Genomic DNA, 24,914 nt, shown 5'->3' on the forward strand with positions numbered 1-24,914 from the left:
TTAGGCGTGTGTCGTCGTGATGTTCAAGGTCCATCAGTATCAAAACAACCGGAAAAGGATGCAGACATCAGCGTTCGAGAATTCAAAAAAACTGTGACCGCGCTCCAGAAGGACATTGAGCTTGTACGCCGCGAGGTGCAGCGATTGGGGAAACCAACACCACATCAGATGGCAGACAGGTTGGATCGACGCTGTTATGCCTGTGGTAAACCAGGACACTTGCAAAGATTTTGCCCAATGCAAGGTAAGCGCGGCTTTCATACCAGTTTTACGCCTCGCAGGAATTTCAATAAAAGACCTGGTACCCCTGTGACCCAAGAGGCAAAAGCAAGTGTATGTTTGAAGGACACCGAACCCAAAACTTCGAATCCTACCAATAATCAGAACACGAACGAGAATCCCACCAAACCCCGATTAGTACGGTTTGTCAACATTTCTATCGCTTCAGAGCCGGTATGTGCTTTAGTTGATACTGGTGCAAGTGTCTCTTTGATTAGCCAAAAGTATTTAGAGACGTTGAACAATGATCGCCTCAAAATCTTCCCGCTGGGCCAAAACGAACGTTTTTCTGGAATTAACGGTAGTTTGGTTTCAGTTATTGGGAAAATCACTGTAAATGTTAAACTGGGAGGGCTAGATGTACCCACGTGTTTATATGTCGCGTCGGGCGTCGCTCACCACTTAATTTTGGGTTTGGATTTTCTGCAGAAGAACCGCTGCAGTGTGTGTTACGACCAAAATTTGTTGACAGCGGGCCGTGCTAAGGTGCCATTACTCTCGTCGTCTTTCGTACAACGTACCAGAGATATTTGTGTGACCGATGCCACAGAAGTCCCTCCAATGTCGGAGGTGTGGGCCACATGTCGTTACCACCTTGACGTCTGCGGAGAAGACATCCCTGACTTTGAAGTGTATATTGCGCGAAGACCGGGGTTTACAGAAAAGATTGGACTCTGTACAGCGAACTGTGTTTCAACTGTGCGGAAAAATGAGGTAAACATACGTATAGCCAATTTTACCGATGACCCAATCCTAGTACCATCAGCAACTAGGGTTGCTGTCGCGATTCCAGTACACGCTTTTGGCAACGTTGCATGTCCATTATCGGAATGGTGTGTTGTTGTTGAAGACAGCAGTGTGCAACCTACAGAGGAAGTTTGCAATATCTCCTATGCACAGACACCGACCAATGAAGAAAGTTGGGAATGCATTCACCAAGGCGTGAGTATCGGAGATGGGTTGTCAGCAACCCAGAGGGAGGATGTTTTAAAACTTCTTCGTCGCCATCAAAAAGCATTTTCGACATGTAACTTTGACCTAGGCCGGACTGATCTTGTTCGACATTCGATCGACACCGGGGATGCGGCACCAATCCGTCAACATCCTCGAAGAATGTCCATCCATCATAAAACGGAGGTTGAGAAGATCATCAACGAAATGCGAATCCAAGGACTCGTGAGACCTTCAACCTCGCCATGGTCAAGTTCGATTGTTCTGGTGAAAAAGAAGTCTGGTGAGTTACGATTTTGCGTCGACTATCGACAAGTAAACGAAGCAACCAAAAAAAACAGTTACCCTATTCCCCGGGTTGATGATAGCCTGGATGAAATGTCTGGGTCACGTTTCTTTTCCACCCTTGATCTAAAATCTGGCTACTGGCAGATCCCCATGGACGAACCATCAAGGGAGAAGACAGCCTTTGCCAGTCACATGGGTTTGTTTGAATTCACCGTGATGCCTATGGGATTATGCAACTCAGCGGCAAGCTTCCAACACCTAATGCGTATTGTGCTGCAGGGTATAGAGTGGCAAGGAACACTCGCATACTTAGACGATGTGATTGTTTATGGTAGAAATTTCAACGAACACATGCAGCGTCTTGAAGATGTTCTTTCACGCCTAGAGTCGGCTGGACTTACACTAAAGCCCACGAAGTGCGACCTGTTCAAAGATGAAGTGCGATTCCTTGGTCACGTAGTGTCAAAACATGGAATACGATGCGACCCCGATAAGGTACGATCAGTTAAAGATTGGCCAGTACCAAAATCTGTAAAACAGGTGCGTCAATTTGTGGGTCTTACATCGTATTACAGAAAGTTTGTTAAAGATTACGCTCGTATTGCCTCCCCCTTGCACAAATTGACAGAAAAGGGACGTCGTTTTGTCTGGACGGACAGTTGCCAGCAGGCGTTCGCCAGACTGAAAAGAATTCTGACAACAGCTCCAGTCCTACAGTATCCCGACTTTAGCCGACCCTTCGTGTTGGACACCGATGCCTCGGACACAGCCGTAGGTTGTGTTCTCGGTCAGGAAATTGACGGTAAGGAGCATGTGATCGCTTACGGCAGTAGGTCATTGAGCAAAGCTGAAAAGCATTATTCCACAACTCGCAAGGAATTGCTGGCCGTCATATTTGCGACTAAGTTGTATCGCAGTTATTTGCTCGGATCGAAATTTTTGTTGCGCACAGACCATTCATCCCTTCGCTGGCTGTGGAGATCCAGGGAACTCTATGGACAATGTGCTCGATGGGTTGAACACCTGGCTAGTTACAATTTTGATCTTCAACACCGGCCCGGAAAGAAGCACACAAACGCAGACGCGCTCAGCCGAAGGCAACCGGAAGATGACGGATTCCCTTACACAGTTCGTGAGGATGAGTCATTGGAAGAGGTACTTGCACTTGATTTAAAGGCGGAGTACGGGTATGAGTCCACCCATGTAGCAGAAGCGCAGTATGGGGACTTAAGTTTGCGTCCTGTAGTAAAATGGGTGCAACAGGGTATAAGGCCGTCTTTTCGCCACGTCAAACGCCTGTCGGCAGAGACAAAACACTTATGGAGCCTTTTCGAGCGGCTATCATGTCACGGTGGGGTGCTATTCATTACTGACCCTGGTGCGGTGCCAGGTTTAAACGATGTTCAGAAAGTGTTGGTACCCTTTGCCATGCGCAGCGAAGTGCTGTCCGCGTGCCACGACCAGGTACACGGCGGGGGACACTTGAGAATGGCTAAAACCCTGAGCAAACTGTCACAGCGTTTTTACTGGCTAAAATGGAGAGAAGAGACCGAGGCTTATTGCCGTAAATGCGAACACTGTCAACGAAACAAGAAACCAACCACTACCACCCGAGCACCGTTAGTTCCATCACAAGAAATGCGACCGATGCAACGCGTTGAGATTGATGTGCTTGGTCCACTTCCGTTAACCAGGACAGGATACCAGTATATCCTAGTCGCTTGTGATTTATTCACAAAATATGTTAGGGCGTGGCCTATGCGGCATCAAACCGCACATGAAACAGCGAGCATTTTGTTTCACAGGTGGCTAACGGTACATGGGGTACCTGAGGTAATTCACTCCGATCAAGGGGGGAATTTCGAAAGCAAATTATTTGCAGAACTGGTGAGGTTGATGGGTTGTAAAAAGACCCGAACGACGCCATATCACCCCGCGAGCAATGGGGGAGTCGAACGCAACAACCGCACCATCATAACAATGCTCCGCAATTACGTCCAACGCGATAGTAAACAATGGGATGAAGCACTGTCGGCGGTGGTGGCTTCGTACAACGCAAACCGGCATGAAAGCACGGGGGTATCCCCTCACTTTCTACTTACAGGACACGAACTGCGCCTACCCGCCGATCTCATTTCTCCAGATCATGAAGTGGCAACGACTCCGCTGGTTCATTTGGATGGGCTACGAGCTCGGTTGCGACTGGCCGAGGAGGTAGCCAGAGAAACCCTGACGACCCAACGAGTTCACATGCAAGAACAATATAATAGACGACGGCATGGAGACGAAATCACGAAAGGCGACATCGTTCTGTTGGAGAATCCGGTGGTTCCGCCTGGCGAGTGCAGAAAATTCATCAGACCATACAAAGGCCCTTTTAAAGTTATTGAGCAACACGGTATGGTGAATTACCTTATTGAAGGAGAGGATGGCAAACAGCAGCAAGTACATTTTAACCGCTTGAAAAAGGCAAACATGCCTTACCATGAAAAAGAACGCCGAAGCACGCAGCCGGATGAGCTCGGGCTGCACGACACAGACAATTTTGTTATCTACACACCACAAAGCGAAACACCCACGGACGCACCCACTGCGCAGGATACTGGGTTGCCTACACGGCCATTGATGGACGTTGGTCAAGGTTTGGGCGCCGACATAAATGACGCTGCGGCGACGATGAATGATAGCCGGCCACAGCGAAATCGGCGACAAACCAAATTTTATCAAGCGTCCTAACGGAGTAGGACAATTTTTAACGTGGGGGGTGTAAACGTCTTTGTTCGTTTTGTTTTTCACACGCTTTATTTCTTTTTGTATTTTCACTTCACCTTCACTTTTACTCACATGTTTTTCTTTGTTTACTTACACTCACCTTTTATAATATATTTGTAATTATTTCTATTTTACTCGTTTTTATACGCCCGAGCAGTCACGCTTGCGTGGCAAACGTGGACAGTGATAATTGGTGTAAGTGCTGGCGGCGAAAAGAATAAGCGAAAAGCTAGGCAGTTCTCTGGTGGTGGCGAGTAGAAAGCACTGTTTTTATTGTGGCGAGAAGTAATTGTTGTGAACGCTATATGTGCAGTGGAAAGTCCTTTTTGTATAAAAAACAACCGTTGTTTTATCCGTACTTTTACCATTTTACGCTTTTATACCTATTAGCGCTTCCATTTTATTACAAAACTAGCCACCTTGGTCGTGTGACTCCAGGTCTTGGCGATAGGCCGTTAGTGCGGAGTAACCTGGGCGTTAGCCGGTTTAGAGAGAAGCTAATTTCGGTTACATATCCACAAGCACAACAACCACTAGTGCAACCACTACTATAACACCAATTGGAAGTGGTCCTTCTTGTCGGGTTAGTGATGATAGTTATATGATTTACTGAACATAATTAAGTAGATAATTCTCTGATAGTGGTTACATACAAAGACTCTTTATGAAAACTGTCAACTTAAACTAAAAGTTTCACTACAGGAAGATTATTGTAAGGCTTGACGAGCCTTTGCAGATAAAACGAAGCCGAGTTTGCCAAAGATCAAATCCCTGTTTTATCCAAATGTCCATTATATGCAAAAATTTAAACATCTGTGTCACATAAAGATCTCGGATTTTTAACATTTTTACAACCACATTTGTGCATGGAGAGCTTGGCGCCTGGAAAGTACATGTACGAGTGCACCACTTACTACACGTGCACAGTTTCGGGAGGTCCCTACGTCTACGACAGCCCACCTCACACAGTGTTGGACGAATATCGGCAAATTTGTGACCATGACTACAACATTCCACATGAATGCGGGGTGAGGTTACGATTGTTCAACATATTTCTCCACGATTTTAAACTTCCTGCAGTTAATAATCTGTAACTAGGCAACACGAACATATGAGGAAGTGAAAGCTGTAGACAGGTGTACATACTGTTTCGACCTGTAAGGCCTCATCAGTGCATCTGTTGACCGTTTACACCTGTCTGTAGCTCCTAATGGTAATTATGGTTCTTCTGCACATATGTAAGGACTGTCTTCAGGTGGAAAAATTCATAAAAAAATATATTTTAAGACAAAGACTGTCGGATAAACGGAACGGCCACCAAAATTGGATTTGTACAGAAACGGATGACATTTGTCAATATTAGCACAATATAGGTCAATAGTATTGATCGAAGCTTGATCTAATCTTTGTAACAACACAAATTAAATAAACAGAATCCATTCAACGAGAATATTGTTGTAATTTTTGATGTTTTGTAAGGACATTGCAGGCAGATACTGATGGAACCCCCTCACATAAAGGTATTGATTTTAAAACAATATTTTTAGTGACGTTTAACATTTCGCCACCATTTATAGCCAACAACATTTTGCCGGCAACCGTCTTTAATGAAAGAATACATTGTCAAGGTCGTTATTGCCTTCGCTTCAATGCTTTCTTTGTGGTGAAATTAGAGACTTATAGATATTTATGGGGTAGGACTTAATTCATTAGCAAAGTTTATGGGTCAACTTAAAAGGTTCCAAACTTTTCATGCGAAGGTTGTGTTTTGTGCTGGAACTTTATAGCTTTTGATACGACTGTAGATTGTGATCTATAACTTTTTGCTACACATCCACAGCCACATATAGAAATATTTCCAAAACACTGACATCTCTTTAACCAGTAAAATGGTCACCATAATGTGGAAGTCTTCGTTTGGTTTTACGGGCAAGTAGTCATCAGGCAGCAAGCTGAACGGATGAGAATTAAATTGCTCGCAACAGTGGCGTAACCGCATCTCACTCCAATCATTATTGGTTCCAACACAAGCATTTTAACGTATATTGGATCCATTCAAATAGTGTACTGACTGTCCTTTTCACAACGCAATATATTTGCCTTTATTAGAAAGCTGTCTTTGATACATATGTTACTATTACACATAAACATTACACCAAGAGATATTCACCTTTATTGCTCAAAAATATTTTCAATGTTTTTCATGAAAATGTCTGACCACAAAGAATGGACGCAGCCAGACACATTGGCTACCTTGACCACACATAGTTTCATTAAATATTAAACTAGGATTCAGCAGGTTAAACATTCGATCTCAAACTCGCTCTTTTTTGTTCAATTATAAGAGATATTCTAGAATATATTGTATTTTTTCACCACAACGGGCTCCATTAATTCGTAGATTCCAATCCGCAAAATAATCTTTGTCCGAATTTCGGCGGTTATCCTGGCCAATAATTTCGATCAGGATACAGATCGAGTTCCTAATTGATTTTAACAATCTCATTATTTCCACAACGGATGTTCATTGCTTTATGTGGCGTCGATGAAGGCGAAATTCAGGCGATACAAGTGATGAATGAATTCAGATTCCCTTACATCCTCACCAAGTATGGTCGTAACTTCTACATTATAAAGTTTAAGAATGCACAAACATTTACCCTCTCAACACTGGGTTTATTGATGACGACGATAAGTGGCACAAAATATTGACGATCAACAAACATTTGACAAAACGATTGTTATATTTTGGTGAAAGTTTGAATATTTTTTAATGAACAAATTTTAAAGTAAAACCAGCCGCTAGTGTGAACCAAACGGTAATTGATGGCAAGAAGAAATAACTTCAAACAAAAAATCTTGTTGCTGCAGGTTTGATGCAACGTTAACCATAAAACGTCAATTCTTACTGCCATGAATTTTACAACAGCTTGTTTGCATAAAAACATACTTATATATGTTAACAATGATACACAGGTTTATGTACAAGGCGTGTAAGAGGGGATTTTGAGGGGGTGTTTTTAACTTATTTTGGTGAAATTTTTCAACATTATAACATCATATTTACAAGTGATCGATCATCCAGCAACTCGATTAGTTCATATCCGTCGGTAAACACACTGGTTTCATCCCCATTGTGTTCCAACTTCATCATATTTCATCTCATATACGATGGTTGGTACTTTGCACGCCACAAATGCACTAAAATGTTTCCTCCAATTCGATAGAAATCGAAATAAAGTGGGGAAGTCACTGGAAGCAAGGGGAATCCCCGCATGATTGTGATATCCAAAATGATTCTACCCAAGTTGATGTCAAGCGTTCCAACACTCTCACATAATAAGAGTGTCCATGTGTTGGATGACGTGTGAACGTGGACGACGAGTCCTATCAACTCATCAAGTAACTCATACCATGGTACATAAAATGATGACTCACTAAATACAACCAAAAAGCATGACCGGGCATTAATAGAGACAAGGAAACCATACAAAACGGTTTGAGCAGACTAGATCTGGCGTCTATGATGTTACTTCGTCACACTTGAGAGATGTTGAAACGGAAAGATGTCATTTGAAATATCAATTCTGTGTTCGAATTACTCTGCCATCACAAATATAATTCTACACATGGAAGGACAAAAAATGAATCGGTTTTGTCCATTCGATGTCAGAAAAAGTATTTTTTTTTTGCACAAAACTGAATGCAAGGTTTGTTTACAGAGTGGTTTCTGTTTCAACCACATGTAAGTTTTCTCGGTTAGCAACCACAGCCACATTTTCCTGTTGCTCTTCCTGTGGTTGACGCCTGAAAACGGCCTGTAGGCCAACCCGGACTCTATCATAAAGCAGTTTCGGTGCGTTGGAGTAGATGAGGGGATTTAGAGAGCTGTTGATGGGGAGCAGGATAATTGCTGACACAGCGTACATCACTGGAGGCATAGGGAATCCACCGAAGTTTACAAATGCCATGATGGAAATTGGAACCCAGCAGAGAAAATCGGTAATTATCAGTCGGAGGATTTTCTTTTGCATTTCTGCCGAAACAAACAGCATTAATGGTATAATATGTCTGCAAATACGAATATGCTTACCTTTGTTTTGTGTTGCAGCCCTTCCATCTTTTGGCCTCTCGTTCACTTGCCTGGCACCGGCAGTTGTCTTCTTATAAATCCAAAAATACGTAATTGCCACAAACATGAAGGCCAGGAAGTTAAGAGTAATGATAGCGATTGAATATCCCCATGCCTTGTCGTTGGTCGTTACATACAGTTTGCTGATGCAAACACTGCTGCTGCTGTAATATCTACACATAAACAATTTTGTGGCGATAAAATTGAAGATTTTGCGCGAATAAAAACGAACCCTAAATATCCAGAAATATCAAATAGCTTTGCGGAATTGTAATCCTCAAGAATATCCATAAAATCCATCCAGGAATTAGCATCATTTACTCGCATGAGGGCAGTGTTGAGTGCTTGGGAATCGTTGCTTGTGAAGTTGTGTTGGAAAGTTACAAATCGATCCATGAAGTTATGCATGCCTGTATACGCAGCGCTAGTGTCATTCGAAACTGGTTTCACCACCAACATCTACGACAATTTCTTACTAGAAAAGTCGACTGCAACATTGTCAAAAAACGGATTCTCATTCATCCAAGCTTTAGTTTCAAACAAATGTTGAAGTTGAGTTGTGAGTGGAATAAAAGCAATTGTAAACGAGAATGCCCAGGAGAGGATAATGGTAAGGATGACAGTTTCCATTTCCGGTTTCAAGGATGCATCGAGTGGCTGAAACAAAAGAGAACATTGACGTGTTTTCATTAAAAACAATAAGTTTGCAAGCTCGGTGGTTCGTTTCAAATCGAGGGACGGAGAATGTAGTTGTCAGTTCGAATCCAATCGGACTGGGAATTGTTTCCACTTTCTCTACCCTGTAAATCCCAAATTGAGCAAAACTGTGTCATTTTAACAATATTCGTTGCAGTTTCGTTTCTCATGTCAGGCTTAGAATCTAGCGATAGCTGTGAGAGTGATAATAAATAAGTTCCCGGAGATAAAAGATTTCCAAAAAGAAAGTTGTTATAAAATTTTGGAAAGGGCCGTCACCGATTCAACGAAGTTGGCAATAGCTGACGTAACCAAATACAATAGTTTCACTTACGTTTTTCACAGCATACAGTCGGAATATGGTCAACAAAACCATTGTAAACACCGATGTTTCGCTTGAAAGCAAAACCAATACCCCCATTGTGGTGCAACTTCCGCTTGATCTCCAAATAAGGTCATTGGCGCAATAATTTCCGGAGTATCTGACACCAGCGGCACCCAGCATGATCAGATAAACTCCCATGAGTAGATCGGAAACGGATAGATTTAAAACGAGCAGATGGTTTGTGCGAAATGCAGCAGATTGTGATTCTGTCGTCGCCAACGTTTTGCCTTCCATTACCATGACAACCTCAAAACAAATTAAAGGAATATAACACGTGTTCTTATTGTGCAACAAAGACAAAACAAACTTAGTTTAATTTACCAAATTTCCGGCAATGGCGAGCACCCCCATTATCCACACAATGGCTCGTAGAAATGGGTTTGCAATCAACTCGTATCGTGATGAAAATATGTTTTCGTTGATCACTTTTGTATTTGTTGGGCACTCGTCTGACCAATCAGAGCAGTCGCCGACTCCATTGAATTTCTATGTGGAGTAAATTAAAGAAAACCTTGTAATTAAATTGGTCATATTGGCGTCTTTAAACAGCCTATTGCGAAATTACTAATCTGCATGTAATTGTTGAATAACGGAACTATGGAAATTGGACAAAATATGTGTAATGCAATATGCATGTGTAGTTTTGTGTACGTGGAAGGCGTGTGACGCGCTAATCGACCAGAAATCTGGCGACAAAAATGGCAAACTTTGAGGTGCGCTTGTGTGGTTAGGTGTAAACAACATGGTTTGTGCAGTGGGTCGCACTTTATTCTTTGATATTTGTCCCTTTAGCATTGGGAGCTTCTAAAGTTTCATTCACATTGAAGTCATTTTATTTAATTTTTGAAAGTATCCGCCTCTGTAGTTCGGCTCCCAACTTTTGTTTGACGGTGAGTCGTTAGTGCAGGGTGAACTGAGCGTTTACCATAGTTGAGGTTGGGAAATTAAGCGCTAAAAACGGAGAAAATGTCATTCTTAATCGGTCCTAAAACTTCCATACCCGTCCTCCCAATAACTTTAGTCCGAATTCGGAAACGCTGAATTAATTTCGGTCACAACATTAACATGCACGGAACCAAAACATCTTTGCCACAGGACACAAAACTTTAAATATTGTTAACATGTGTTTACCTTCTCCTTCTTAACGAACAATGGATCTTTGTTTTCGCAATAAAACCTTCCGTCGTTTGTGCAGTTTATTTCGTCACTTTGATCATCGCAGTTAATTGTGAGGTCACAAACACCCGATGCGTTTATATAAATCTGTCACAAGAATCTGGGAAATACTTAAACCGTCTTTGTGGTGAACTGTGTGCGAAAGATTCTACAAAGGACATTATGACAAACAATACTGAACTACATACACCGATACCATTGCCTTTTATAGTTAAAATACAACTTTGAAGTGGTTTTGCTCTAACTCTTGCAATTAGGGTGTCTTTAATTTTCTGTGGTTTTGTTGACAAGAAATAACTTTACTTTGGCTCCGTTTAACGTTGGACAGTAGAATCTTCCTTTCTTTGTGCACAATTCTTCTGGATATTCGTCAGTTTCATCCATGCAATCGATGAAACCGTCGCATACTTTGGACATAGGAATACTGATAAGTCCGTCTTTTGTATCGCAGTATTTTCTATGTTTGCAAAGTTGAGGATCTTCATCGTGGTCAAAAGATGTGCTGCCGATCCAAAAAGTGCAATGAGAGTAATCCCGCCTCCCATTGCACACTAGTTTGTGGTCGAACCTCCACCCCAACCACCATACCTGTGTAAAACACATCACGTGGTTCCTGGTATGTTTTTGTGCGAACGAAATACTTTGTTATTATTTTAAACGAATATTTTTTATTAGTTATTGTAAGGCTTGTCCGGATTTCGTGGCTGTTCCATGTGGTTTTATCATTAGTAAGTTTTGAAACAGATTTCTCTGCCATAAAATCTGTCTATCCGGTGGCGACATGCCAGGATTGACCACAAACTATTTGCTTACAAACTCAATTTGTCAGGCAACGGTGCCCATATGGGACACCTAGAAACGTCCAACAACACATTGACAGCAACAGACGTCATGACAGCAAACTTGTTCGAGACTTTTATACCTGGGAATGTGATCACTATGTGATTGTCATGCATTACAAGATGTTTATTTTTATAAGTTTTGGTAAAGTTTTTACATCAACCAGGTAAAAAACAACGAAAATAGCAAAATAAGCTTGAAGAACAAATACAATTTGTGACGAAAGCGAGAATTAACTCTTAAACGTGTGGAATGCAAAGACGAAACTGACTTTTCACGCGACTCCTCTTCCAACCTCTCGTTGCAAAGGTTTCGTAGTTTTGTCCGCATTTTATAATATTCCATCCGCCGTGTTCGCAGCACTTTGAGCACCCACAAACGTCTGCTGTTATTTTTGTGGCAATTACGTTAATAATGTAGTTATCACAAATCAGTACTACATGCCGTGTTCGGTGGTTTAGTGCAACCCAAAGATCACATAAATTCCACGCATGTCAACCTTGCACAGGAAACCTCTGGGGAACTCGGTACAAGCAAAACTTCCAACTGTTAACGACCTTGAAGGTATTTCTTTAGTAAAGTAATAGGATTTTGTAAATAATTATTATCACGTGTAATTGAAGTCTTGTTCCAATTTTTGCAAAATAAACTTTTTAATTATTTTTCAATGTTTCAGAATAAGCAATCTTGCATGCGAAGCTAGTTTTACTCGCCACCACATCCCATAGTTGGTTTTAAACAATGGGTTGGAATTCCAAACACCGAGCTTTTGAGATTAAGGCAGATTACAAACAGTTAACAAATGTGCAATGTGTCAAAGAGAGCGGACAATCTTTCATGATGAAAAGGAATCTGATTGAAAATATCTAAGAGGTTATAACTCACGATAAAAGTTTTCAAACGAATCCGTAACAATATTACGGGGATCTTTGTCGGCTACGACTGTGAAGTTCGGTATTACGAAGTGACTCAACCTCATGAGACACCGGGTTCGTACATCGTCCGTGAAGATAATGACAAAGTAAGATGCGGCGGAAGTTATATCCACCCTGGATCAGCCGATTGCAACGCGCTTTGGAGGAATTAGTTAAAACCTGTGTTTTGTAGCAACAAAGTAGGTGTAGTGTGGTTATTGTGTATGATGTCACTGAATGTTGCCCACTGGCATATAACAACGTCTGTACAACTTAATCTTTCTACACGCAACAGTGTTTGAAGTGGTCGCGATGGCGCCACAGACAGGAACATTTTGAATTGCCATAAATGGATGATCTCGGTACTGTGACATTGTCGTATCTAACACAAACATTCTCGAGACACAGGTATTCGTGTAGTTGCGCAGTGTGACGTAAGTTACCGAGCGTAAACTTCTGCTCAGTGTGACGTTCTTTGATCATATAAGAATGGAGCAACGTATTTAAAAATCTTTCTATTGTGCTTCGTGGATTAGTTCGCTTTGAAACGAACAAGTGAATTGCAAAACCACAACATTGGTTGTAACTCGCTTCATGTCTCTGATTGTTGGTTTGTTCCACAGTAGTTTAGAAAACAACAGAAACCAAACCATTGAGGTAACAAATATTCACGTTTGACGAAATAAGTCAAAATCTTTGTAAGTTCGTGTAATAATTACGTTCGACTGTGTAAACATTGTTGCAAACGTTTGTTTAAACTGGAGTTTGTCCAGCAAGTGAGTAAGTACATTGTGTTGGTAAGAATCTACAAATGTACGTAAACATCTAAACCATTTTCATTAAGTCTGGTAAACTTATTTCCCACCAAAAAATAATTTATGTATTCTCACTTACTTGACACCGCCACCTCCCCTGTATGATGTTGTTGGTTGTTGTTGTTGTTTTTGTTGTTGTTGAGCAGTCGTTCTTCACTTCCTCATCAACACTAAAAATATTTAATTGTTTCGTGTTTATTTTGTGATTAAAAACTTAAATTAAATGCAGATGATATTTACTTGCGACTCATGTAGTAATTAAACAAACGTGTTTGTTTGTACCAATACCAAATTTTTGCAAACATATTGAAACAACTTTAACCCAACAAAAAAAACTATCAAAATATTGGTACAAAGCAAATTTAATGCTTGGTCGCCCATTATTAAAATACTGTTACGTCACAATATATGCTTGCCCAGATATGCGATAACTTGCTTTTAAAGTCGTTTTCGACCCAATCAAAAAAATTCTACCGTTTATCTCCGGCCATTCTAATCACACAATCGGCTGTTCTGCGATTATGTCTCGTGCGGCCAAGCATGTGAATAACGTACGAAATGAGTGCATACATAATAGGTTTAGGTATGGTGTTGCCATGCTTGATAATTAGCTAAAAAATCTACTAAGGTTCAACTGTGGCAATGCGACGCTTGCGCGGCGTGTGGTTGGAAGGTATCAATACGTTGAAGGCTCGAACATGTTTGCCTTATATGAATTTAGCCCTAGTGACTAAGTTAAATATCTCTACGGTGCCTTGCATAAAATTGAATTTACGAACAATAATACAAACACTTTAATTTTTTGGAGATTTCAAAGGCAAATTTTCGATTGCGATATATCATATTTATTTCGAAATAATTTTGATATTACGTGTTATTCTTGATAAAATTTGGCGATTTTATTTTCATGATGTGGTCATGGAATTATGATAGCCACATTTTGTCATTACCGTGGTTGAACTTTCAATGTGTGAGAATAAATTGCGCAATTTTACTTCGGATTCATTCATGCGTGAAAAGCGTGGTCTGGTAAAGACGAGTCCGCTGTGAACAGACGTTATGTCTTCTTTTTGTTGCGTATCTGACTGAATCCGTTTTATTGCATCATTTGGGAATAATATTGTGTCATTGTCAGCATTAATAGTGGCAGATGCTTCTGTTTTAAGATTTTGTAGTACATCAGATAGGCTACCTTTAATTTAAATATCTGCTATAGGTATTAAGAAAAGAAAACCCATGTTTGTACAATGATAAATTTGAAAGTATAATTGAGAGAAAAGGATGCAGCACCTACAAGAATTATGGCTGCAGATTTGATAAATATCATAACTGACCCAATGGTAAGTACAGTACATTGCAGCATGTTATATATTTGTGAGTTTGCCTCTGTTGTTTATGTGTCTGTGGTACTGTTAGCCTAATTTTCGAGCAAATTTGCCTAACTATTTACTTATGTTTATTTATGTGCCATTAAAAAGTTTTTAATTTTACAGTGATTGAAAAAATCCCATCTCTGTCCGGAGTGGAGAACTGCGATGGTGGGCGAACTCATAATTACGCAAATTGTTTGTTTCAATAAATTAAAGAAAGGTTATTGGAATTGTTGTGTCAATGATAATTGTATGCAGGGTATATCATTCAGTATGTGCGGGACATAGTAGGTTGAGGTTAGATAATAGGCCTGAACATGCACAGTTATATTGTTCGGCCTAACTTCCGTAATAAGGATGAGCCAAACAAGACCCGCATCTACGGCCATCGCTGGTAGTGTTTCTTTGTCGAACTTTTACCAGAGATATATGTCTGGCTAAGGTTCGAAATCCATATACGGGCCATACCTATCTGCCAAGCTAACCAAAGAAAAGCGGTTAAGGCCCGGGCGAAATTTTTTGATTGGGGACTACAATACTTTGTAATCAAGGTCAAAAACGTAATCGACAGTAAAGGAATGGGTATTTTCCTGCAACGGCGAAACACATCCTTAACACCTGTATTAGTTTATGAGTCATGCCAATGAAAACAAGTCATGTAGTATTTACAGACACTTAACACACCTTACAGTATTGCAAGTCATAGATTTCTGGTGACGCAATGGATGTCAGTGGTTTCAATCAAAGAATAAACTAATGCTTTTTCACTTACTAATGAAACTTGCCACAATCTTTGGTTTTCCCAGTTTGACAAAAACATTCGTCACTTTTATCGGGACAGTCAATGACGTCATCACACACATTTGACCTTGAGATAATCATGGGGTCATTTGTACATTGGAAACATAAACGATGATTAAATGTCTGAGAACTTCGAATATCTCTGCAAATGACACAAATCCATTCTGTCTAATCTTAACGGAAGGAATTTTTAACCAACCACAACAGTTCACAAATACCTGGCGTCTCCATTCTCCGAGGTGTAACACAAATCAGATTTATCATCACAATCGACAATGCCGTCCCATAGAAACATTTGCGGAAGATTGCAATTCCTGCCATTATGAACACATTTGAATCCATGTCCAACATTCCGGTGTGGACAGTCATTGCAAGGATCGCCATCACAAACAGTCGAACGTTCCCAACAACCTGAATTCGGACACTGGAAATGGGTGGGGCAGATGTCACACAGCGTTTTGCCAACACATTGGATTATTCCTTTGCAAAACTCCTTCACTCTTAGGGCGCATACTTTGTTTGAATCGTAGTAGTCAAACTTGTTGTCGCAACTGTAACAAAAGTAATGTATTACGTCATATAACAATAGTTTCGCGAGATTTCTGTTTGCAAAAGTTGAAACATGAAGAATCGTCGTGGCTGATCATCTGTATGGCTGATCATCTGTTTTGTTTTAAATAAACCAGATTATTGCCAACTATTCATGCACGATTGGGTATGCAGATGTGTGAATTACAATACACAACCTATACGACTTCACAATAATTTCGCGTTACATCTGCTGAAAAAAATAACTAATAGAAAGCAAATTGGAGCCAATATCAGAAATTCTGTGAGCTGCAAACAGTTGACCATTGTTTCGTCCTATAAGGTCTCAACAGTACAGCTTGGTGCGACTGATGCTGACGATCATGCCGACCATCCGGTCAGGCAAATACTTCCGCACGTTGTGGTAACTAAACAGCCACTGTCAAAAAACGGTTGAGGTTGTGTGTAAAGGGATACTGCATGGGTGAGATATTTTGTGAAAGGAATGACTTTTCAATAAATGTCAATGAACGAAAAGCAGCAGCAAATGCGGCAGCAGACACAGGCGCAAAACCACTCAAACCATAGATAAGAGCAAGACCTCAGATGCGACGCAGCTTCGCTCGTCCCAATGGCAGGTTCGAAGGCTCCAGACGATCAGGTGGTTACAACTACAGGTGTGACAGCTGACGTCACACCTGCGGACAATGAAATAGTGGCAGGTGTTGTCGCTGATGGTGTGCCGCCAACCGTATCCCATCCTGGGTTCAAATCCCGGTGTGGTAAAAAAAAGATACCGCCACAACTCCAGTGGTTCCTACTGAAGCACCCACGCAACCAGTTGCCACAAGTCAACCATGCGGGACGACGGCATTACCGAAATGCGGTTTCGCAAACGGAAGAAAACATTGTACTGCCAAACTACATACGCAACATCAGGCAAGCATCTTAAATGTCTGTGTGACAAAGTACATTTAAAATACCGCTGTGACGACTGGGTTCCGGATGAAACCCATCGCGTTGTAACAACACAAACTTCCAGTGTTTATTGATTAGTTGAACATGTGGCACATGTTATAATCTAATGCCCGATGAGAAGGTTGTGTGTAACTATATGAGGCAATAATACTAAATCACTTCAACACAACCTGTTTTTATTCAGCCAATATCTTTTACTTTTCTTGCTGTTTTTGACAATGGTGCCTACTTTCTACATACGTGTGTGCATTTTGGACCGGTCCCCTCCTCTTAAACTCGGTGCCTCTGTAGGAATTGGTAGTTACGACGCGGTCAACATCCCCCTCTTTGCTGACCACTCACTTCTCTCTCCTTTAAAACAATATTACAGACTTCGCATATACTGTGGGGGAAACCCTCACAACACCCCAACATTCCTTCATTGAATACAACCTTGAAATCCCAATAGCTAAATTACTCGACCTTCGAATCAGATCCTCACTGTCACTTCTGCACACACACCCTTGAAATCTTTATACACCTATTTCACGACTGCCCATCCATCCAGCTCTTAATAACCCTGGTAACAAAACACCCTCAACGTACTTCTCCGATGTCAAACATTCTATAAATATAAATTACTTAACCTTCTCCCCACCCCATTCTTACATACGCAAAACTTAATCCTGTACCATTACTTAATTTGTTTTTTTTACTCTTCACATTTAGCATAACTTCCTCTTTCTGGCGTTTTTTTCCTATCCTCTTTACTCTTCTCCCACATTTTTCTTTCCATTTAATGTTATGAAATATGTGTTTTCCGTTTTTTGCCATCGTTTATATTATTTTCTGTTTCTATTACTTTGTGTAAGTTTTTGTGTGATATTCGTGTTGGCGGATTAGTTTTCCGAACAAAAAGAAAATAAACAGTGGCCATCTGTCTGCAGCTCACAGAATTCATATTATTGGCTCCACTTTGCTTGCATGCAAGATAAACAAATCCTGTCAATATTATCAACAGAAAACTTTTTACAAATTCGTCACCAGCTGTAGGAAACATGACAAATATCGAGATCCAGAAGACCGTGATAAGGAGGTGAAGTTCATAAAGAATGCACTGCGGAAAAATCTGTATCCGTCATGGATGTTTAGAAGAAAGCCTGCGGTCAAGCCACAAGAAACAGAGTCAACTAACGGTACGATCGTTTTGCCATATGTTCCGGTTTTAACAGACGCGCTAAGGCGCATGATGTTGTACTATGGTATTGCGGTCTACACAAAGCCACACAGAACACTGGGCAGGATGGTGTCACACCCTATCGAGAAGGGTACGGCCCAACCAAAAGGCGTCGTCTATTACATTCTGTGCAAGGACGTTGCAGCGAAGAATAGACAGAGAACAGCACTGGCGAAACACGCTGCCACACTCGGCCATCGAGTTGACTTTGGTGAGGTCCCAACCCTAGAGATGGAGGAGGACCACACAAAGCGTTATTTCCTAGAGACGCCCCACATTCACAAGAACAACCAATGCGTGAATGAAAAGGAACAATGTGTGTACTTTCCAGCGGTTTACAACAATGTGTTGTAAGTGTTACACTTCGTTACACACCTGGTCACGGGACAATACAAGCGGTGCCAATGTTATCCGTTCCCCCTTTTTCTTGTGTTTTTCTTACGTTTTTCTTGGGTTTTTGTTGTTTATGCGTTTGATGCATTATCGTTGACATAACCCTGAGGAAGTCTCGCCGAATGGCAGACGAAACGTCGGTTTCAAATAAACACATTAGAAACTAAGTGCTAGAAGAGCAATTCCGATTAATTAGTATGCCTGGCAACAAAAATAGCATTATATTTGTTGTAGTAAGAGACTTGTATGGATCTCATGACTTAAGAATGGCTTGAAGGTTTGTGCGACTCAATTTTGGCGTCACCAGCAGCAAGGTTCATTTGCATCACAATCACTCTTGTCTCAGAGAGAAAGTATTAACACCAAGTCTAAGGTTTAGATCGCCTGTGGCATCTAAACAAGGAAGAGACATAAAGCGATCTTGTGGGTTTTGTTTTTTGAAACTACCGCTAAAAAGATGCACATTTGCGCATTAAAAACAACACGCATGAGCTGAAGGGGATTACAGAGTGGTTAAAGAAAGACCTTGACATGAATGTGTTTTCATCACTGAAGTCTTACGTGGAGGAAGGCACATGTGAGGAAGGAAAGAAGAAAATGCGAAGAAAAACTCGGTATGTGGCGTAAAAAAAAGGAAGGAATTGACGGTAAAGGGCTGCGTTACCAACTTGTCAGACCATGAGCTCACACCAGAACAGCATGGTGTTTTGTCGCTAGGTATGAATTTTGCCATCACACCCAACGTGATACCATGGAAACAGATTTTGGCTTCTGTTGAGAAAGGACAGCCCGCGCATATAAAGTCACTTCTGCAGGGCAAAGTTGTTGGCTGTATTCGTAGCCACAGTAGCCACAATACCGTTCGTTCATCCCTAGGTTACATTTGTCGGCTGCACGAGAACTTCGCAACAACCAGAACATCGTCATATTGCGTGCCGACAAGGGCAATCGAACGGTGGTCATAAACCGTTCCGAATATAACACTAAACTGCTGGAACTTTTAAGTGACGAAAAAACTTGCAAAAAGTTGTCCAGAAACCCGACCCCGTCATCAGAACGAAAAATAAACCGCTTCGTCGGTTACTTACACAGGGAGCGTGAGGCGTTATCTGTTGGTGAGTTTGCATTGCAGAGACGGTAGGACGCCCGAATTGTATAGGCTTCCCAAGGTCCACAAGCCGGGCGTGCCCCTCAGACCCATTGTTTCCTTTATAGGGTCACCGTCTTATATGCTCACCAAATTTATAGCAAGGATTATTTCCCCTTTGGTTGGGAACAGCCCATATCACGTTAAAACTCACGTGAATTTGCAGCCGAAGTGAGGAACTTAGCAATAGTGGAAGATGAGTGTATGGCGTCCTTTGACGTCGTGTCTCTTTTCACCAATGTGCCAATATCGGTAGCTGTTGCTAATGTCATGGCTCGCTTAGAGGATGACAGTAACCTTGAGCAACGCACGTTGCTATCCTGTGAGGATATCGCTGAATGGCTGAAATTATGTTTGAACGCCACCTTTTTCTCTTTTCGTGGTGTGTTTTACCAACAGGTGTTTGGTACGGCGATGGGTTCTCCCATCTCCGTGGTAGTGGCGAATATTGTAATGGAAACAATTGAGTATTAGGCACTCGTCACTTTTGCGCATCTTCCTCATTACTGGAAGCGTTATGTCGACGACACCTTCACCATCGTTGATGAAGCACATCTCCAGTTGTTCCTTAACCACATTAACCATGTGGAGGATTCCATCACATTTACTTTAGAAAAGGAAAGTGGTGGTAAACTGCCGTTTTTAGATACAGAGGTGATCCGTGATGAGAAAGGTTTGATCAGCACTCGTGTGTATCGCAAGCCGACGCACACCAATCGGTACTTGTCGTTTAAGTCGGCACATCCGATACAGCACAAGATAGCGGCAGTGCGGTCGCTGATGGATAGAGCCGAGGCTCTGGTTTCCCGAGAAGAAGACCGTGATAAACAGGTGAAGTTCATGAAGAATGCACTGCGGAAACATCTGCATCCGTCATGGATGTTTAGAATTTTTTTTTGTCATGGATGTTTAGAAGAAAGCCTGCGGTCAAGCCACAAGAAACAGCGCCAACTACCGGTACGATCGTTTTGCCATATGTTCCGGTTTTAACAGACAAGCTAAGGCGCATGATGTTGTACTATGGTATTGCGGTCTACACAAAGCCACACAGAACACTGGGCAGGATGGTGTCATACCCTATCGAGAAGGGTACGGCCCAACCAAAAGGCGTCGTGTATTACATTCCGTGCAAGGACTGCGGTGGAGCGTACATCGGTGAAACAGGAAGAACGTTACAGATTCGGTTAAAAGAGCATCGTGCATCCCTAATATCAACCTTTACTTATCTTAGATTCACTCTTTGCGCCTCCCACAGGCCAATTCTTACCTCAACAACATTATTGTTACGTGTGAGTGTTTCGTAATCAATAATTCCCTTGAAATATTTAAGTAAAAACACTTCTGAATGCGTGGGGTTTTTAAACTGTCTTATTTGACCCGACTTCAATATAAACTGTTCAAAATTGTTTATTTCAAGTAAAGTCAAACCCTGATAACATCGTCTATTGGTTGGTCAACACTAATACAACGAATGTAGGGAACATATTTAAGTGCTTTCACCTCATGTAAGGACTGGTGAAGTTTTCAGGATAAGTGGGAAAGTTGGCCGGTTTCTCATCACTTCCGTCCCTGCATGTGGTGTAACGACCATCACAAAACCACCAAGCCTTCCTCTCCATCCCATCATCGCAAGTGAACTCTGCACAAAACACATGAACGTAAATCAATTTGAAATCCATCAAAATCTGGAAAACTAACCAATAGATTAAATTAAATGAGAGTTTATGATTTGTAACAAAATACTTACGATTGCCATATTTATACTCTGCTGAAGCAATTGTGATGAAGGAGAGCAGGATTCCAACCACCTTCAACCAATACCTGATAAAAACACAAAGAGTTTATATCTTGCAATGATATATTTCTCTAATTCAGGGGAATGACGTCATCATGAATTTTAGTGGAGTTTTACAAACTTTATAACCAAGGAACACTGCAACGTTATTTAAGTTAACTGGTAAAATGTTTTTTATACAAACTGTCGACACTTTTTTTTTGTTTTTATTCATATCCGCTTGTTGCTCAAACGCTTAGAATAAATATTCAGTACTTTTCGCCAAATCTCGACATCTCAAAGAATTTTTGGTAAAACAAAAGTTTAATCACCACGCTGGTTCAACAATATGTCTGATATAAATACTTTAAACCACATTTAGTTTACTCCAGCCGATCTGTCGGGTTTCCAGCGCTTATAAAGGCCCGGTAAATTTGGTAAGGGACGGTTTTTATACTAAATTATTTTCGCGTTATTAACGGGTTAAAGTTTCGTGACGCGCTCAGAATGCGAATGGCGAAGCGTGAGAAACGTCTCATTGAACATTTACTTTGATTCACAGGTTGTACGCGTTTAACTTAGCTACAGTCTAGACGAAACCCTAATCAAAATGCTTGTCCCAACCATGATGCGACTCTGCACAGAAGTAACGACAAAAAATGTTTGCGCTCAGTTAGACGCGAGAAGATATTTATGTTCATTATTATCTCGCGCAAAAATTATGCCTATTTATTGTTTTTTCGACAAAAATGTGGCTGTTTTTTAAATAATAGCTCACAAACCTTGGTCTCATTTTAAGTCTGTCGGATCCTGCCCTGATCCGTCTTAAATCCTCCCTCTGATCAACCAAAGACTTTTACAACATAAAATGTTTTGAGTTGTGAAACTGATTCAAGAAATAATCTTTAAATTGTAAATATCAGAACCTGAATGCCTGTAAAAGTGGAAAGACTTAAACAATCACAGTAATAAATTATATATTGTAACTCTGCAAATATTTGTTGATTCCCTATGGAAGCATCAATATATCATTGTACGCTGGTGAAGAACAATGCACTGGGTTAAGCAACCTTTCTACTATCTTTAAGTTTTCTGATGATTTTCACCCACAGTTTACCAGCTCTAAGACATTCCACATAGCAGAACATGAGCAGTCTGAGTTACCTTTGGGTTGTCTCGACCCGTCAGTAGCCAAGAACTTTGACATCAGCTTTACGTAGGTTTACTATCTAACCGATCTTAACTCTTCTATAATTTTGACCCACAGTTTATTAACTCTAAGACATCCCACATAGCAGAACATTAACAGTGAGAGTTACCTTAGGGTTGCCAAAATCTCTTGACGTCTGCATTGTGTAGGTTTATTATCTTACCGATCTTAACTCTTACATAATTAGTGGAAGTTCCTTTGTTTAATTGATAACTTCCTGTACCCACGTAAGTTCGTTAAATCCAGGTAAGTTAAACGTCATCTTAATACCTTGTCATCTTATCTGCTGTATGTAGTTGTACCTTTTCGAAAATCGCAATCTTAATTAAATTAACCTTGCCGGATCTAAATTTAAACTTAACCTAGCCTGAGTCTCAGCTCTGTTTTCCCGCAGATTTTTATTCCAACACTCGGTCTCCCTCTTCAACAACAACTGAATTCCTGCTCGACATTCAAATATTTCCGTCATCATGACGTTGGTCACGTGAAAGCGACATAATTCTATTCTCATGTTGTTTTTCGCGTGTTGAATTTCTCAGTGTTTGTTTCGTACAATCCCATTATTGAGCATAAATCCCAACGACAATACCCGATCTCAAGCAACGTTGTCTGGCATATTTAATGTTGGATTCCTGACTCGTTGACCCTTATATTTTTATCAGTGCCCAATCGCACTTTCGGGTATGGCAAACAATTTCTTGGTTATTTGGTCTCCACTGCAATCGCAACTAGTAATGTCCAGCATGACAATATCTTCATTCATCTGTTTTAATGTGTGACAACCATAAAAACGGGCCCACAAGCGACCAACCAAGCATAGAACGCACGACACGCGACTTCCGTCTTCCTCTTACTTCGGTGTTATCATTAATCAACAACATTGGTTCCATTCACTGCATGACTTCCACGAAATACGTAATTTCACATCACGCAAATGAAGCCGCTGCCAAAGCAAACCTGTTGGCGACCCTCTGCTTGCAGTAACTTGGAAACTGCTTTCGTCAATGTGTCGTGCAATTGTAGACAATTTATAACCCTCAGTGAACAAACAACTTTACGGCAGTCAAACCCTCCCTCTTCTGCGGTCTATAACAGACCTTGGTGAGCTGCATTAAAACGTTACCATCGCCTTAGATAGAGATAGCAATGCAGCTCAATGTTGGTATACGAAGAGTCGAACAGCGAGTTGAAACGTGGCCTGCGTCATGTTGTTGAGTGGAAAGTAAATAAAATATTCAGGGACAGATGTGGTTTGAAAGTAAATAAAGATATTTGACTTTCGGGAAATTCACTACCTTGGCTTCTCTTCTGCAAACATTCAACAAAACGATTTAATTTTGGTGAAAGTTTAAATTAGCCGCGAACGAACAAGTTGATATTAAATGCCAAACAGTAATTGATTGTTAGAAAAAAACCTTCAAACGAAAAATCTTGCTGCTGGACATTTGATGCAATGTTAACGATAGTATGTGAATTATGATGCGATTTACACAGAGAGTTTGTCCTGCCAAGAATTTTACGACATCTTGTTTGCAGTAAAATGTAATTATCTATGATATACAAAATACAAAGGGCGAGGTTTATGTACAAGGCGTGTGAGAGGGGGTTTTGAGGGTGGTGTTTTAAACTTTTTTTGGTGATATTTGAAGGTAGCAGATTATATTTTCATTTGTCGACAGTTTGTATTCCATGAGTTGATTACATGGAATGTTTCCAACATCATAACATAATATTTACAAACAAACGTAGATCCAGACACAAATGTAGTAAGGAAGTCACTGGAAGCAAGGGGAATCACCGCATCATTGTAATGTCCAAATTGATTCTACCCAAGTTGATGTCAAGCATTCCAACACTCACACATGATAAGAGTGTCCATGTGTTGGATGACGTGTGACGTCCGATCAACCCATCACGTGACCTCATACTTTGGTACATGAAATAAAGACCCACGAAACACAACCAATAAGCCAAACTAAGCAAACGGAGTGAGTACTCCAACCAAAATTCACGTATTTTTGTTCCATTGTTTGGGTCTGATGTCAAAGATGTTACTTTGTCCTTCTTGTGAGATTTTTAAATGGAAAGTTGTAACCTGATATATCAATTTTATGGTGTAATTATTTTGCCATCACAAACTAAATAGTATTCTACACATGGAAGGTACGCGTGACGTCAAAAAAATATTCGGTTCTATCCATTTTGTGCCAGGAAAAAACACATTTTCACAAATTGAATGAAATGTTTAT

The 24,914-nt window shown here is 40.8% G+C and overlaps 1 protein-coding gene across 1 annotated transcript; it reads right to left on the minus strand.

Annotated features, from left to right (window-relative positions):
• Window positions 1-8,006: 8,006 nt before the first annotated feature.
• Window positions 8,007-9,854, minus strand: LOC145895973 (G-protein coupled receptor GRL101-like). The gene is made up of 6 exons (XM_082984739.1): window positions 9,825-9,854; window positions 9,453-9,749; window positions 8,899-9,079; window positions 8,655-8,832; window positions 8,384-8,595; window positions 8,007-8,326 (listed from the first exon to the last, which is right to left on the minus strand). Exons 1-6 carry the CDS (start codon window positions 9,852-9,854, stop codon window positions 8,007-8,009), a joined length of 1,218 nt encoding a protein of 405 aa, XP_082840865.1.
• Between the last annotated feature and the right edge of the window lie 15,060 nt (window positions 9,855-24,914).

This window comes from Ascidia mentula, chromosome 3, assembly GCF_947561715.1.
Source record: "Ascidia mentula chromosome 3, kaAscMent1.1, whole genome shotgun sequence".
In the NCBI taxonomy this organism is placed as follows: Eukaryota; Metazoa; Chordata; class Ascidiacea; order Phlebobranchia; family Ascidiidae; genus Ascidia; species Ascidia mentula.